Source organism: Triticum urartu, chromosome 3A, assembly GCF_056163025.1.
Source record: "Triticum urartu cultivar PI428250 chromosome 3A, HENAU_Tu73, whole genome shotgun sequence".
NCBI lineage: Eukaryota > Viridiplantae > Streptophyta > Magnoliopsida > Poales > Poaceae > Triticum > Triticum urartu.
Genome location: NC_141875.1, coordinates 231542713 through 231559086, shown reverse-complemented (window position 1 = coordinate 231559086; position 16374 = coordinate 231542713). Strand labels below are relative to the sequence as shown.

At 48.8% G+C, this 16374-nt stretch overlaps 1 protein-coding gene across 1 annotated transcript; it reads left to right on the top strand.

Moving 5' to 3' along the window:
* The first annotated feature begins 1236 nt into the window (after positions 1-1236).
* On the top strand, positions 1237-11404 carry LOC147979308 (uncharacterized). Its single transcript, XM_087515145.1, has 4 exons — positions 1237-1905; positions 2020-4015; positions 4102-4637; positions 10988-11404. Exons 1-4 carry the CDS (start codon positions 1237-1239, stop codon positions 11402-11404), a joined length of 3618 nt encoding a protein of 1205 aa, XP_087371271.1.
* The last annotated feature ends 4970 nt before the right edge of the window (positions 11405-16374 follow it).

Here is a 16374-nt window from a genome sequence, read left to right as displayed (position 1 = left end):
TGCGAGCACGCCCATGAGGTCATGTCACCACCGCCGCGGACATGCGACCCGTCGCCTCTGAACCGGCCATGCTTCCGTTGAGTCGCCATGGTCACCGTTCATTTTAAGCTGCTGTGGGCCGGTCCTGCCTTGCCTTCAAGCCGCTAACATGGCCGCGTCGAACTGCTATGAGCTGCTGTCCAAAGTTGTCTGCTAGAATCGCCATGGCTCTGCCTCGCGGCCATTGTCGAACCGCCAGGGCTACTATGCAATCCGGCCGGATGCCGCGGATGAATCCACCGGGTTGCTTCTCTCGCGTGTGACCCACCGCCGTTGGTCACGGTTCATGCTAAGCCGTCGGCCCCCTCCGCGTACAAGTCACCCCCGCTTGCTCTGTCAACCCGCCGGTGTGTACCGCCTTTGTCCCGCCCGCCGGGTCATAGCAAGTCCCAGCCTCACGCTGATGAGAGCCGCCGCTGCCTCCGCGAGCGCCGGCGCCCACACGGCGCATTAGGCCCACCACGTCGCCGGCTCACTTCGTTTCCTCTGCGACCTCGTCACATCATTGACCCACCACTGCCATGGGCTATTGCGCCGGTTTATCTCCGCAGCAGGCGAGCCACCTGATGCCAATCATTGTCTCGCGCAAATGCCTGATGGGAATAACAGCTCAGTGGCGCATCGTAGAAAGCTCAAGTGTTCTTTCATGCTTGCAAGATATCCGAAGGAAGAAAGCAACATGCTTGTACTGCCAAGAGATTAGTCAAAGGAAGGAAATGACAAGTGGCCACGCGGCCTCCTGGTGAGTCCCTAGACATTTTTCAACATGCCTTTCCTACTGCTTTGCCAGCATTGTGCAAGTTGCTTCACCGCTTTGGGCCTCGCCCAGTTCAAGAGAACATGCAGGCGTATCCAGCATGGCACTATTTGTCTGGTTATATGTCAGCGATCAAGTGCCTCCTGGCGAACCGGTGACGCGGGAAGCAGCAGTCCAAGTTCCAGCCAGGCCTCGTCGCAAGCCTCAGCGGCCCGCTAGGCTTGCTGGGCCTGAGTGGGTCTAGTCCTCTGTAACGGGTACATATACTGGTGTGTGTGCGTGAGTAGGGACAGGCTGGCAGAACGGCTAGAAGCCGGGGCACGGCAAGCGTGTGTGGCTCAGGAACTCGATCCCCTCCTCCTCTATTCCCCAATTTGTAATCTGAATGCTTGAATTCCGCCATGATTGATGATTAGAGAGAGTAGTGCTGACAATCTGGTATGAGAGCCCTTCGATCCATCGGCCCTTCCGACTCACCACGGCACACGCGGCTCGCCGAGCGGCTGCGAGCGGCGGCGATGGAGCGCATCCCGCCAGTGACGAAGGCGATCTACGACCTCCTGCGCGCCGACTTCGACAAGGTCAGCCGCGAGCGCGACGACACCACCGCGAAGGCTATCGCGCAGCTCGATGCCAAGCTCGACCTCCTCTCCGGGCGCCTCGACGAGGTCAAGGTCTTGATCAGGGTCGACATCGATGAACTGCGGCAGGAGTTCGACAAGCCTGCACCAGCCGCGGATCCGCACGACGCAGCTGCAACTCCTTCTCGAGCGTCGGGCCACAATTTTTCCAGTTCTGAAGCGCTTCGCTCTGAGGCTGAAAATCGGGGCCCCGCTCATCGGGCGTATGTTCCGCCTCCAATCAGTGGTACGCATCTCGAACAGGCGCTGCAGCGCGTTCCGTTTGCATCCTTGGATTCGAGACAGAATTCTGCTGATGTGTATGGTGTTGGTCCTCGGATTGAGATGCCCCGTTTCGACGGATCCAACCCGAAGCTCTGGCAGGCCCGTTGCGAGGATTATTTCAGGTTTTGGGGCACACCGCAGAACCAATGGATTTCCTTGGCCACTTCACTGTTTGAAGCATCTGCTGCTAGGTGGTTGGAATCGGTTCGTCGACGAGCTCCTCACGCCACCTCGGATGAGTTCTGCAAACTGCTCCAAAATAGGTTCGGCCGCAACTTGCATCAGACTGTCTTGCGGAATTTTTTTCACATTTCCCAGACTGGAACTGTGGAGGATTATGTTGAACGATTTTCCGAGCTGTTTGATCAGTTGTCTGCCTATGAGAGTTCTCCCAATACTGTGCATTTTGTTACCCATTTCATGGAAGGACTGAAACCTGCTGTTAGATTGGCTGTTGGCATTCAGCAACCAGCAGACTTGGACACAGCTTATCAGTTGGCTATCTTACATGAGGAGTTGGGAACAAGCTCTGTTGGCCCGTCCATGGCTAGCGCCAATCGTAGAGCTTCTGCGTTGCCATTGCCTCCCCCTCCACAGTCCTCGTCGTCCAGTACAGTTGCTGTTCGTGTGGTTGATGATAAGAAGGCTACAGAGATTTTCAGAAAACCTGCTCCTGACGATAAGTGGAGTGCTCTGCGTGCTTATAGGAGAGCTAAGGGGTTGTGCTTTGTGTGTGGAGAGTGCTGGGGTAAGGATCACGTTTGTAAGCAAGAAGTCCAACTGCATGTTGTGCAGGAAATGCTGGATTATGTGCAGAATCTTCCACATGAATTGGCAACCTACACTGAGACAGATATAGTTTCTAAAGCCAACGCTATGTCACTATCTGCTGCAGCTCTGGGTGATACATCTGCAACTCCTACTATGACAATGAAGATGAAAATTCAGTTGCAAGGCCGTACATTAATGTTTCTGGTTGATTCAGGTAGCTCTCATACATTTTTGAACTGTGCAGTAGCTGAGTTGCTGTCAGGAGTATCAGACAGGCCTATTTCCATGGTCAGAATTGCCAATGGAAAGTTAATTCCTTGTTCCAAACAACTATTGCAAGGCAGGTGGACTTGTGGTGGTCATAAGTTTGTCAGTAATTTCAGTGTTTTTCCCTCGGGCTCCTATGATGGAATTTTGGGCATTGATTGGCTAGCTGCACACAGCCCTATGCAGGTGGATTGGTCTTCTCATTGGCTTGCCTTCCAGCATGAGGGTGCTCTTATAACCTTGCTTGGAGAAAATGCTGCTCAGCCTGTTTGCACACTGTTCAGTCTCTATGCTCTCACTTCTGCAACAGATACTGCTTTGTCTGAAATACCACCTGAAGTGCAACTGCTGTTGGATAAATATGCCTCTGTGTTTGAAGCTCCCTCTGGCCTGCCTCCTAGAAGACAGTATGACCATACTATTCCCCTAGTTCCAGGTTCTGCTCCAGTGTCCCTTCGACCTTACAGAATTGCCCCTGCTCTGAAAAATGAGATGGAAAGGCAGGTGCAAGAGATGCTGGACAGTGGCATTATCAGACATAGTAACAGCCCATTCTCCTCCCCTATGATAATGGTAGAAAAGAAGGATGCAACCTGGAGACCAGTGGTTGACTATAGACACTTAAGTAATATTACTGTCAAAAGCAAGTACCCTATACCAGTTATAGATGAGTTACTGGATGAACTGGCTGGATCTCATTGGATTTCTAAGTTGGACCTTAGGGCTGGATTCCACCAAATCAGAATGGCACCTGGGGAAGAGTACAAAACTGCATTCCAGACACATATGGGTCACTATGAATTCCTGGTCATGCCCTTTGGTCTCACTGGTGGCCCCAACACATTTCAGTTTGCCATGAATAGTGATCTGAAACCAGTTATGAGATGCCATGAGGGAAAGAAATTTGTTCTTGTTTTCTTTGATGATATATTGGTCTTCAGTATCACATATACTCAGCACTTGCAGCGTTTGGAAGAGGTATTGCAGCTCCATCAAAAACAACAGTGGCAAGTTAAGCTATCTAAGTGCACCTTTGCTCAGCAGCAGGTTGAATATTTAGGGCATGTTATCAGTGGGCAGGGAGTTGCTACAGACCCAACTAAAATTGAAACTATTCAGAACTGGCCTGTTCCTGTTACTGTCAAGGAAGTCATAGGATTTCTTGGTCTGGCTGGATATTACAGAAAGTTCATCAGGCTTTTTGGAGTAATCAGCAGGCCCCTCACTAATCTTCTCAAGGAGGGGTGTTCTTCCACTGGACAGACATTGAGCAACGGTCCTTTGAGGCCCTCAAACAAGCTCTTGTTTCAGCACCTGTTTTGGCCCTCCCAGACTTCTCAAAAAAGTTTGTGATTGAAACAGATGCATGTGATGTGGGAATTGGAGCAGTCCTCATGCAAGATGGGCATCCACTGGCATATGTTAGCAAGGCCTTGGGCCCTAGAAACCAGACCTTATCTGTGTATGAAAAAGAATACTTGGCTATATTGCTTGCTGTAGACCACTGGCGTCAGTACTTACAGTTGTCTGAGTTTGTCATCAGAACAGATCAACGCAGCCTGTCTAGCCTGTCTGAACAAAGATTGCATACGGTGTGGCAACGAAAGGCACTTACCAAGCTTTTGGGGCTCAGTTACACTATTTGCTACAAGAAAGGCACCGAAAATGGTGCAGCTGACTCGTTGTCGCGCAGGCCACACTCTGATTCTGAAACTCTTCCTGAAGTATTGGCCGTGTCGTCAGTTCAGCCAGTTTGGCTCACAGAAATATTGGACAGTTACTCGGATGATCCTTTCTGTGTTGGATTGCTGCAACGCCTAGCTGCTGATGCTGAAGCTGACAAGAAGTTCTTCTTAAAAGCTGGATTGCTTTGTGTGGATCGGAGCAATGATAGCCCGGTAGGCGGCCATTCTGGTTTCCCTGTCACATACAAACGAGTTCGTCAGCTTTTTCGGTGGGCAGGTATGCGAGGGTTTATCAAGCAGTTTGTGCGCCAGTGCCTGACTTGTCAACAAGCTAAACCTGAACGTACTCCCTACCCTGGGCTTCTCCAGCCATTGCCCGTCCCCAATATGCCCTGGGAAATGGTCACCATGGACTTCATGGAAGGATTGCCAACTTCTGGAAGATATAACTGTCTTATGGTGATCATTGACAAGCTGTCAAAATATGGTCACTTTGTTCCCTTGCACCACCCTTTTACTGCCCAAACTGTTGCCAAGGCTTTCTTGAATTCAGTTTATAAACTGCATGGGATGCCATTGTCCATTGTGTCCGATCGTGACCGTATCTTTACCAGTCTCTTTTGGAAGGAACTCTTTACCAAGTCTGGAATCTTGCTGCGAATGAGCTCTGCTCGCCATCCTCAATCTGACGGCCAAACAGAGCGTGTGAATCAGCAGGTCGAGTGTTTTCTTCGCTGTTTTGTCAGTGCTCATCCAGCTCGTTGGGCTCAGTGGATACCATTGTGTGAATTTTGGTATAACACCAATTGGCACTCCGCTACGGGCTCTACACCATTTGAAATCATTTATGGACACCCGCCGCGCCACTTTGGACTGACGACTGATGATGCAGTTCAGTCAGAAGATCTTCAACAGTGGTTGACGCAGCGCCAAGTGATCATTGACTCAGTCCGTCAGCACCTGTTGCGTGCTCAACAACGCATGAAGGCTCAGGCCGACAAACACCGAACTGAACGCTCATTTGCTATTGGCGACTCTGTCTTTTTGAAGCTGCAGCCTTACCTTCAGTCGTCAGTCGCCCCTCGGGCCAACCACAAGCTAGCTTTTAAGTAGTATGGCCCCTTCAAGATCATTTCTCGGGTGGGAGAAGTCGCCTATCATTTGGATTTGCCTGTTACCAGTCGTGTGCACCCAGTGTTTCACGTTTCACTGCTGAAGAGAGTTTTGGCGCCGGACTGTCAGGTTCGTTCTCAGCTGCCGCCCCCTGACGCACATTTGCAAGTTCCTGAACAGGTGTTGCCGCAGCGGGTGGTCCGTCGCGGCAATGACTCAGTCGTCCAAGTCTTGATCCGACGGAGCGATTCTACTGAAGACATGGCCACCTGGGAGGACAAAGAAACCCTCAAGCAGCTGTTTCCTCGTGCGCCGGCTTGGGGACAAGCCGTTTCTAAGGGAGGAGGAGTTGTCAGCGATCAAGTGCCTCCTGGCAAACCGGTGACGCGGGAAGCAGTAGTCCAAGCTCCAGCCAGGCCTCGTCGCAAGCCTCAGCGGCCCGCTAGGCTTGCTGGGCCTGAGTGGGTCTAGTCCTCTGTAACGGGTACATATACTGGTGTGTGTGTGCGTGAGTAGGGACATGCTGGCAGAACGGCTAGAAGCCGGGGCACGGCAAGCGTGTGTGGCTCAGGAACTCGATCCCCTCCTCCTCTATTCCCCAATTTGTAATCCGAATGCTTGAATTCTGCCATGATTGATGATTAGAGAGAGTAGTGCTGACATTATATTAATCAGAAGACGGCTGCGTCTACACAGGAAAACCAACGCGGCAGTGGGCAGAGGTGCTACAACCGGTTTGTCATCATATAAAGGACCATGGGCTACGGTGCTAGGGCTACATCAGGATATGTTTTTGATACAGTATCCGCGGTCATCCGACAAAAAAATATCAGGTGTTATCCCTCCTATATATTTTATTAGTATATTTTAATTCCTCTGAGCACCATTACACTGCCCTATTGGTGTTTTTATATACAGGAAACATTATTGTTCTACTGCGGGTATAGAGCACGCATTGGCAATGTTCCTACGATGATGTTTTCCTCCGTGTCACATTACCCGATGAACGGACGGCCGGTTCGTGCGTCTGCACCGGTTACAACGCAAAGGACAACTTGCTCGTCCACACCGGTTTACAACGCCGCGGCCGATTCATTTATCTATTCTCATGGCCAACTCAGCCGTGATTGATTTCAGCTTCACCGTGGTGATGATTAACTCCGCTGTGAATAATATTACCTGGTCTGCCATAACAGGTGAAATCCAGTATATTTTTATATTATATATTGCTTCCTTTAAAAAGAGCAATTATTCCGGGTTGCAAAGTTATCCAATGCAGGACCCTAAACCGCCATATTGGTGCAAATTTAAAGGCCGTCAGAAAATTTCCGGCTTAAAAATAAGGATTCCGGTTTACTATCCGGTTTAAGGGAAAGTTATCTCCCACAAAGCTTTAAAGCTCTCGATAGCCGGTTCAAAATACCGGCTCAAGAAGAATTTATCTCTTGCAAAAAGTTAAAGGTTGCCTAAGAGGACCTGCTACCCTGACGCGCGGTTCAAACATGGGTGTCCTGCCTTATGGGCTCATCTTCATATGATTACTTGGGGGCTTCCTGTTCAAACATAGGTGTATTCACCAAAGAGAACATGACCTTACTACCCTCTTGATGCGGCTATCAAGACAATATTATCATCAGGGGCCAAAGAGAGTTTGTTGCACACCACAACTCAAACATAGGCACCCGGCGAGCACATCTCAGAAATATATCACATGGGGGCTTCTACTTGCAAAGCGGAGTCCTGTCCATTAATCCGGCTATCATGCCACAACAAAGCTTGGGAGCTTCACACCCAAGGGGCCAAAGAGAGTTTGTTGCACACCACAACTCAAACATAGGCACCCGTTGAGCACAGCTCACAAAGTTACTTGGGGGCTCTTTGTGTAAAGTAATAAAGAGTTTGAAAGGACCCTTGTAATTGGGTATCGACCCACGGCTTGGAAGCCTGGTGTATTCACCTAAAACCCCGGGTTAACCTGCCTTCATCAAGTAAGCCACTCCTATCCAGGTAATCCTGGCATGACCCGCCGAACGTTTGACAAGTTACTCTTATACATACCCTGAACTTGTCAAAGTTAAAATGACGATGGGTTAGCTGGAGGCCCATCTTAAAAGGCTTTGTCAAATGGTTTAACTCAGCGGCCTGGCAGCCCACGAAAAGCCTCGAGTTTGGGCCTGGCAGCCCTTGAAAAGCCTCGACTACAAGTTTTTTCATTTGCTTTTTGTCAAAGTTTCTTCTCCTTTGATAAGGTTTTAAGGTAAACCGCATCCATTGACCCGGCCAGACTATAAGTCATTTCATCAGTCCGGTGTTTCTTAAACCGGCACAAGCTTTCAACTATCAGTTGTTAGTACAAACTCAATTATAAACCGGAGTTTTCTTAGCCCGGTCGGGCGTTGACTATAAGTTTCCAGGATGATTATCCGGTGTTTATTACAACCCGACATGGTTTTATTACAAACCGGCAAAATATGACGGGAGTTATCATACTCAAGATTTGGGTTATCACCCTTACTAAAAAAAGTTGGTAAACCAACGATGTGATTCAATGTCATAGGTATGATCTATTTCATATTTGATTATTCTTAAGTGCAGCCTTGGTTATAAACCCGGGTTATATGTTGGGCATTATGACCCGTCCGGCGGTAAACCGCCAGGACACTTTAAACTTGTTGTATGCAGAAACAGGTTGAATAAAGCATAATTACAAATCACCGGTGTTTATTGACCCGGCCTGACTTTGGACTATAAGTCGCCAATATGTATTTGGATTGCGCCATTGGAATTATGCGCTTATAAATCATTGGGTATATTATTCACATAGCCAACATGGCTGGATTTTTATTATGGTTATCAATAACCAGTATTATGATTAAGGTTTTCAAAGTCGCTTTGGCGCAATGGCTATCATATTATTAGTAGATATGATTTATTCTACAATTGAAGGAATAGTCCCGAGTTGCTGCAGGCTTACGACCCGGCACTTGGGGGCTACATTATTTCAGTTGAAATTACATCAAATACACAAGTCTCATGTCGCTACAAGCATGCACCATGACAGTTGGGGGCTAATGCAAAGTCATTTTTTGTTCACCTTATTGAAGACCCGACTCATCACATTGTAATGAGCCGGCCCTTGGGGGCTACCAATTGCCTCTGTCAACAATTTAAGGTACAAAGCTTTTTATCCATTACATTGAAGGGTCCACTGCCCAGTTGGTAAAGCACAAGGATCTTAACCTTGTGGATGTGAATTCAAGCCCCATGGTGGGGGTTACATCATATGATGTTATTTTCATTGAAGAATATATCAAAGTCCCAGCTCAATATTATCTTACTGAGCCGGCCCTTGGGGGCTACACGTTGCTGTTCAAAGTATACAAGATTATATTTACAAAGTCCCTGCTCATTATTGCATAATGACCCGGCCCTTGGGGGTTACACTGGTTGAAGTTTTTATGATCATCAAGCAATTACCAGTCCCAGGTTGCTACAAGCATGACAACCCGGCACTTGGGGGCTACATATATGGGATACTCAGTTTTGACTGGTGATTAAGACGAACAAACCGGGATTTCTTCAAGCTTGTGACATTCGTATTTGAAGCAAGTCTTAAGCTATTGGTATGCTACCTTCTTAAAGACTTGGGGGCTACAAGTGATAGGCATATAAGAGGTATATTTTCAAGCTTCATGTTAACTACAATTATGACCTGGTGCCATCAATATTTGTAAACCGGCAAACCGGCAAGTTCAAGTCTTAAACCGACACAGTTCTACATTCTCAAACCGGCAAGTTCTGCATTCTTAAACTGGCTGCAGATCAGATGAGTATTTTAAAGGCCAATATTTTTGTTAAGCATTGGGAGCTGAAGTCAAAGGAGTTATTCTTCACAATATTTATCCATGACAAACCAATGTCAGCAAATTGATTATGAAGCTGGTCTATTGACTCAGATTTTCTAGCAGGAAATGACAAGGATTTAAAGATGCTTAGGATCAGTTTAACATGGATAAATCCAAATTAAACTGGGGGCTAATGTCGGGGATATACCCCGCGGTATGACCCGGCTGGAATGTTAAACCGGCTGGGAGTTGGTAAACCGGCGGATGGTAAACCGGCGGAGAGTTAAGACAGAGAGTCAAGGCAGATGGCTAAGACAGACGGTAAACCGGCTGGTGTTAAACTGGAAGACAATGTTAAACCGGCAGAACAATGTTAAACCGGCAGACCAATGTTAAACCGGCAGACGTTAAGAAGCCCAGGAAGGGAAGTCAAAATAGTTTAAGTTAAAGTCCAAGTTGGACTCCACATGTAACCCGCCCCTTCAACATATATAAGGAGGGGCAGGGCTCCCCAAAAGGGGAGAAGATTCACAAGTTCCACAAGTTGGACAAGTTAGGTTTAGACAATAGCTCTCGAGATAGAGCACTCTTGTAACCGTGATCATCATCATCAATATCAATGAAGCAGGATGTAGGCTTTTACCTCCACCGTGAGGGGCCGAACCTGGGTAAAACATCGCGTCTCTCGTCCTGCTCAACCCCTCTCAAGCTACCACATAGATGCGTTGGCCTCACGACTAAGTCCTGACACTAAGGACATCTGCCGTGACAATTCCACGACAGAGATCATAGTTTAGGTTAATCAATTATACCTCCAGAGTCGGATGATTCTGGTTCTGGAGGTATAACTAATTAACATAATCTGAGATCAAATAACTAAAGCTTCCCCAACGTGATCGTGCACCGGCCCAAACAGCTGGCAGAGCGCGCGCGGAGGGACGCGACCGAGAGCACCTTGGCGCCTAAACGGCGAGCAGAGCGCATGGAGGGACGCGACCCGAGGGCACCTCGGTGCCTAAATGGCGAGCAGAGCGTGTCGCGGCCATCTAAAGGCAAGCAAGCACATGCATAATTATTGCATATAGCAGTTGAACATAGCAGGGAATATCCGTCCAACAATATTATTTTTGATGACATGCATTAATATATTCTTAGTTAAATCTAAGGTCAAATTTTGGTACTACAAAATACGAAGGGGAACAATAAACCACGACGGAGGTAGTACCTATACCAACACAGACACCCAGTGTAGAAATTAATGACGTTATACACGTGTCCCACAATCCATGCCAATGCTTCCCGCTTCTTTCCTCATCGGTTTCCCGCCACCAGATAGTGGCTTGCTCCATATGACCCAGGCGACAACGCACCATAGCGACACTATGCGCAGATCTAGTACACATCCATCTACCATTAGTTATTCCAAGCATGCCAAGAAATGACCAAAGCTTTGACATCGAACCTTTCCCGTGTTACATCTTCGGCGAGGAGAATGAGCCAGAGCAGGCCAAGGAGCAAGAACTTCATCGGCTGGTGCAGGCGCCATGGCCCATCGGTGGCGATATAGCCATGTCGTTCCTTGGGTGCACAATGGACATATTGTAGAGGAAGTGTGATGAGCAGTTTTCCATCCACCATGCAAAAGATCTAGAGCTGCTAGGCGGCATGATCGACGACCCACCAGAAGAGCCACCATCACCGGTGCTCATCGAGAGCCTGATGCCCCTGCAGGAATGGGCAGAGGACCTTTGCGATTCAGTTATGAGCCAACCAACATGCGACTTCATCTTTGCTGGCGGCGGCCGTGTCAAGCTCGATCCCAATGATGTGGTGGCTAGGCTCGAGCGCATCCTTGGCGGAGTTGACGTCCCCAATGAGGTAGAACATCACCAACATGGTATCTTGAGGATGCAGGTGATGGACGAAATTTGCTACCAGGGCAGAGACATGGAAATGGAGCGGTTCCGCAGGCATGTCGTGTGTGCAATTGCACGCTGTAAAGCTCTACTAGAAGAGGCCTAGTAGCCCCAAGAGCCTCCCAGCGCCAGCAGCTCCGTAGGCGGAGACGGGTACCGTGGCAGCGGGTCGGAACACTCGGAATGAACGTCCGCAAGGGTGCTATGCTGATCATGGAGTCCAAGAAGAACATCGTCTGTGAAGGAAATATGCCCTAGAGGCAATAATAAAGTTGTTATTTTATATTTCCTTATATCATGATAAATGTTTATTATTCATGCTAGAATTTTATTAACCAAAAACTTGATACATGTGTGGATACATAGACAAAACACCGTGTCCCTATTAAGCCTCTAGTAGACTAGCTCGTTAATCAAAGATGGTGAAGTTTCCTAACCATAGACATGTGTTGTCATTTCATGAACGGGATCACATCATTAGGAGAATGATGTGATGGACATGACTCACCCGTTAGCTTAGCATATTGATCATTCAGTTTTATTGATATTGCTTCCTACATGTCATATACCTATTCCTTTAACTATGAGATTATGCAACTCCCGAATACCGAAGGAATACCTTGTGTGCTATGAAATGTCACAACGTAACTGGGTGATTATAAAGATGCTCTACAGGTATCTCTGAAGGTGTTTGTTGGGTTGGCATAGATCGTGATTAGGATTTGTCACTTTGAGTATCGGAGAGGTATCTCCGGGCCCTCTCGATAATACACATCATAAGAAGCCTTGCAAGCAAAGTGACTAATGAGTTAGTTACGAGATGATGTATTACAGAACGAGTAAAGAGACTTGCCGGTAACGAGATTGAACTAGGTACGTGGATACCGACGATCGAATCTCGGGCAAGTAACATATTGATGACAAAGGGAATAATGCATGTTGTCATTACGGTTCGACCGATAAAGATATTCGTAGAATATGTAGTAACCAATATGAGCATCCAGGTTCCACTATTGGTTAATGACCAGAGAGGTGTCTCGGTCATGTCTACATAGTTCTCGAACCTGTAGGGTCCGCACGCTTAACGTTCAATGATGATATAGTATTATATGAGTTATGTGATTTGGTGATCGAATGTTGTTCGGTGTCCTAGATGAGATCACGGACATGGCGAGGAGTCTCGAAATGGTTGAGAGGTAAAGGTTTCTATATAGGATGATAGTATTCGGACACCGGAAGTGTTCCAGATAGTATCGGGTATTTATCGGAATACCGGGGGGTTTACCGGAACCCCCCGGGGGAATAATGGGCCTTATGGGCCATAAGAGGGGAGCACACCAGCCCACTAGGGGTGGCGCCCCCCTTTAGGTAGGAGGCCGAATAGGAGAAGGAAGAGTGGGTTCGACCCCCCTTTCCTTCCTCGCTTCCCTCTTCCCTTTTCCCCCTTCCGGTAATAAGGAAAGGGGGGGGGGGCTAATTGGGATAGGACCCCAAGTAGGATTCCTCCTAATTGGGGCACCCCAAGGCTTCTCCCCCCCCCTCCCACCTATATATATGTGGGGAGGGGGCGCCTAGAACACACACCAACAATTGTTAGCCATGTGCGGCTCCCCCTCCACAGTTTACACCTCCGGTCATATTCTCGCGGTGCTTAGGCGAAGCCCTGCGCGGATCACTTCACCATCACCTTCACCACGGCATCGTGCTAATGGAACTCATCTTCTTCCTTGACACCTTTACTGGATCAAGAGGACGAGGGATGTCATCGAGTTGAACGTGTGCAGAACTCGGAGGTGCCATACGTTCGGTGATTGATCGGTCAGATCTAGAAGAAGTTCGACTACATGAATCGCGTTGTCAAACGCTTCCGCTTTCGGTCTACGAGGGTACGTGGACACACTCTCCCCCTCTCACTGCTATGCATCTCCTAGATATATCTTGCATGAGCATATGATTGTTTTTGAAATTGCATGCTACGTTTCCCAACAGTGGCATCCGAGCCAGGTCTATGCGTAGATGATATGCACGAGTAGAACACAAAGAGTTGTGGGCGGTGAAGGTCATACTTCTTACCACCAATGTCTTATTTTGATTTGGCGGTATTGTTGAATGAAGCGGCCCGGACCAACCTTACATGACATGTTTATGAGACCGGTTTCACCGACAGACAGACATGCAACTAGTTTTGCATAAAGGTGGCTGGCGGGTGTCTGTTTCTCCTACTTTAGTTGAATCGAATTTGACTGCGGCCGGTCCTTGTTGAAGCTTAATTAAAACAGCAAACTTGATAAATCACCATTGTGGTTTTGATGCATAGGTAAGAACAGTTCTTGCTAGAAGCCCGTAGCAGCCACGTAAAACTTGCAACAACAAAGTAGAGGATGTCTAACTTGTTTTTGCAGGGCATGTTGTGATGTGATATGGTCAAGACATGATGTGATATATGTTATTGTATGAGATGATCATGTTTTGTAAAAGTTACTGGCAACTAGCAGGAGCCTTATGGTTGTCTCTTCATTGTATGAAATGCAAACGCCATGTAATTGTTTTACTTTATCACTATGCGTTAGCGATAGTTGTAGAAGAAACAGTTGGCGAGATGACCATGACGCTACGATGGAGATCAAGGTGTCAAGCCAGTGATGATGGAGATCAAGGTGTCAAGCCAGTGACGATGGAGATCATGACGATGCTTTGGAGATGGAGATCAAAAGCACAAGATGATAATGGCCATATCATGTCACATATTTTGATTGCATGTGAGGTTTATCTTTTATACACCTTATTTTTCTTAGTACAACGGTAGCATTATAAGATGACCTGTCGGTGTCAAAACTGGCGGATCTCGGGTAAGGGGGTCCCGAACTATGCGTCTAGGCGGATGGTAACAGGAGACAAGGGACACGATGTTTTTACCCAGGTTCGGGCCCTCTCAGTGGAGGTAAAACCCTACTCCTGCTTGATTAATATTGATGCTATGGGTAGTACAAGAGTAGATCTACCACGAGATCAGAGAGGCTAAACCCTATAAGCTAGCCTATGGTATGATTGTTGTCGTCCTACGGACTAAACCCTCCGGTTTATGGACACCGGAGCGGGCTAGGGTTACACAGAGTCGGTTACAATGGGAGGAGATCTACATATCTGTATTGCCAAGCTTGCCTTCCACGCCAAGGAAAGTCCCATCTGGGCACAGGACAAAGTCTTCAATCTTGTATCTTCATAGTCCAACAGTCCGGACAAAGGTTATAGTCCGGCTGTCCGGACACCCCCTAATCCAGGACTCCCTCAGTAGCCCCTGAACCAGGCTTCAATGAAGACGAGTCTGGCGCGCAGATTGTCTTCAGCATTGCAAGGCGGGTTCCTCCTCCGAATACTTCATAGAAGATTTTGAACACGAGGATCGTGTCCGGCTCTGCAAAACAAGTTCCACATACCATCGTAGAGAGAGAGTAACATTTTCACAAATCTAATCTGCTGACGTATTCTGTAGCATGACATTAGACCACCGCCAAGCCTTCATTCGAATCGTTTTTTACTATCCCACCTCAGCGCGTTTTGCGAGGCGGTTTCCTTGGCACGTCTTGTCAAAGCAGAGATCGTGTCCCCTTATCACGGGATTCTCATCAATACGGGCGTGGGTAACCCAACCATGCCATTGATTATGGCGCTTGGGGGATAAGCGAGTTTTACCAGGCTGGTGGGGACGCAAGTTTCGTCCGCCCATATAAAGGGACAAGGATTCACCTTTTCATCCACGCCTTCTTCCTCCTTTGCTCATCCATTTTCGCCCACTCGAGCTCCAGCGCCCAAGTCCGCATTTCCCACCTCAACCTTCTCCAACCATGTCCGGAGTGGGAGGCAGGTGGATGGTCTCCTCCGTCACGGAGGGACACATCAAGAAGCTGAGGAGAGCCGGATACCTGCCCGACGACATCGCGCACTGGCTCCCAGATGAGGGGCAGCTCATCCCCACCCCCAGGCCCCACGAGAGGGTAGTGTTCCTTACCCATTTCCTCCGCGGACTAGGATTCCCTCTCCACCCGTTCGTCTGGGGGCTCATGTTTTACTACGGCCTGGATTTCCACGATCTGGCCCCAAACTTCACCCTCAACATCTCGGCGTTTATCGTCGTGTGCGAGGCCTTCCTCCACATCAAGCCCCACTTCGGCTTATGGCTGAAGACCTTCAATGTCAAGCCGAAGGTAGTGAGCGGCTGCCAGGCAGAGTGCGGAGGCGCCATGGTGGGCGAGATGCCCAACGTCACATGGCTCAAGGGCTCCTTCGTGGAGACCATAAAGGGGTGGCAATCAGGGTGGTTCTACATCACCGAGCCGCGTGACCCTGAATGGGCAGCGGCCCCCAAGTTCCGATCTGGCATCCCCACGCGGCTCACCTCCTGGCAAGAGAAGGGCCTGTCCTGGGGTAGTTCGCGAGAGCTGACCAGACTCCAAACATGTATCCAAAACATGGTGAGCAAGAAGCTCAAACTCGTCAACGTAGTCCAGGTCATGCTCATCCGCCGGATCCTCCCGTGTCAACAACGGGCTTTCAACTTGTGGGAGTTTGACCCGGCCCAGCACCAAACTCTGAACAGGCTCTTCGACACAACACACGAGGATGCCTGGAAGGTGGTATTCAAGGGCGCCGAGGTTCCCCTCCCACTACCGAGGATCACAGATTCTGCGCGAAGCACCAAGCCAGTGCGGTAAGCTATTTTACCTCTTACAAGATACTCGTTTTTCATAGTTTGACTCTATGCGGGATCTAAGCTCCCGTACCTTTGACAGGATTGGCAGGAGAGGGCCGGACAGATCGACTGTCCGGCTCCTTTGCCCGAAGGCCCAGCAGACGCCCGCTTGGCGGAGCTGCTGGTTCCGGCACCTTACGTGGTGCCGGAGAAGAAGGCCAAGAAGAAGGCCACAGGGACCTGAAAGAGTTCCCGGCGCCCAGTGGTGTCGGACTCATCATCCGATGACTCCGAGGCGCACTCCTCCCATGAAGATGAGGAGGAGGAAAAAGAGGCTTCTTCCCCTCCAGCAGGGGGAGAAAAGAAAAGGAAGGCCACCCCAACTG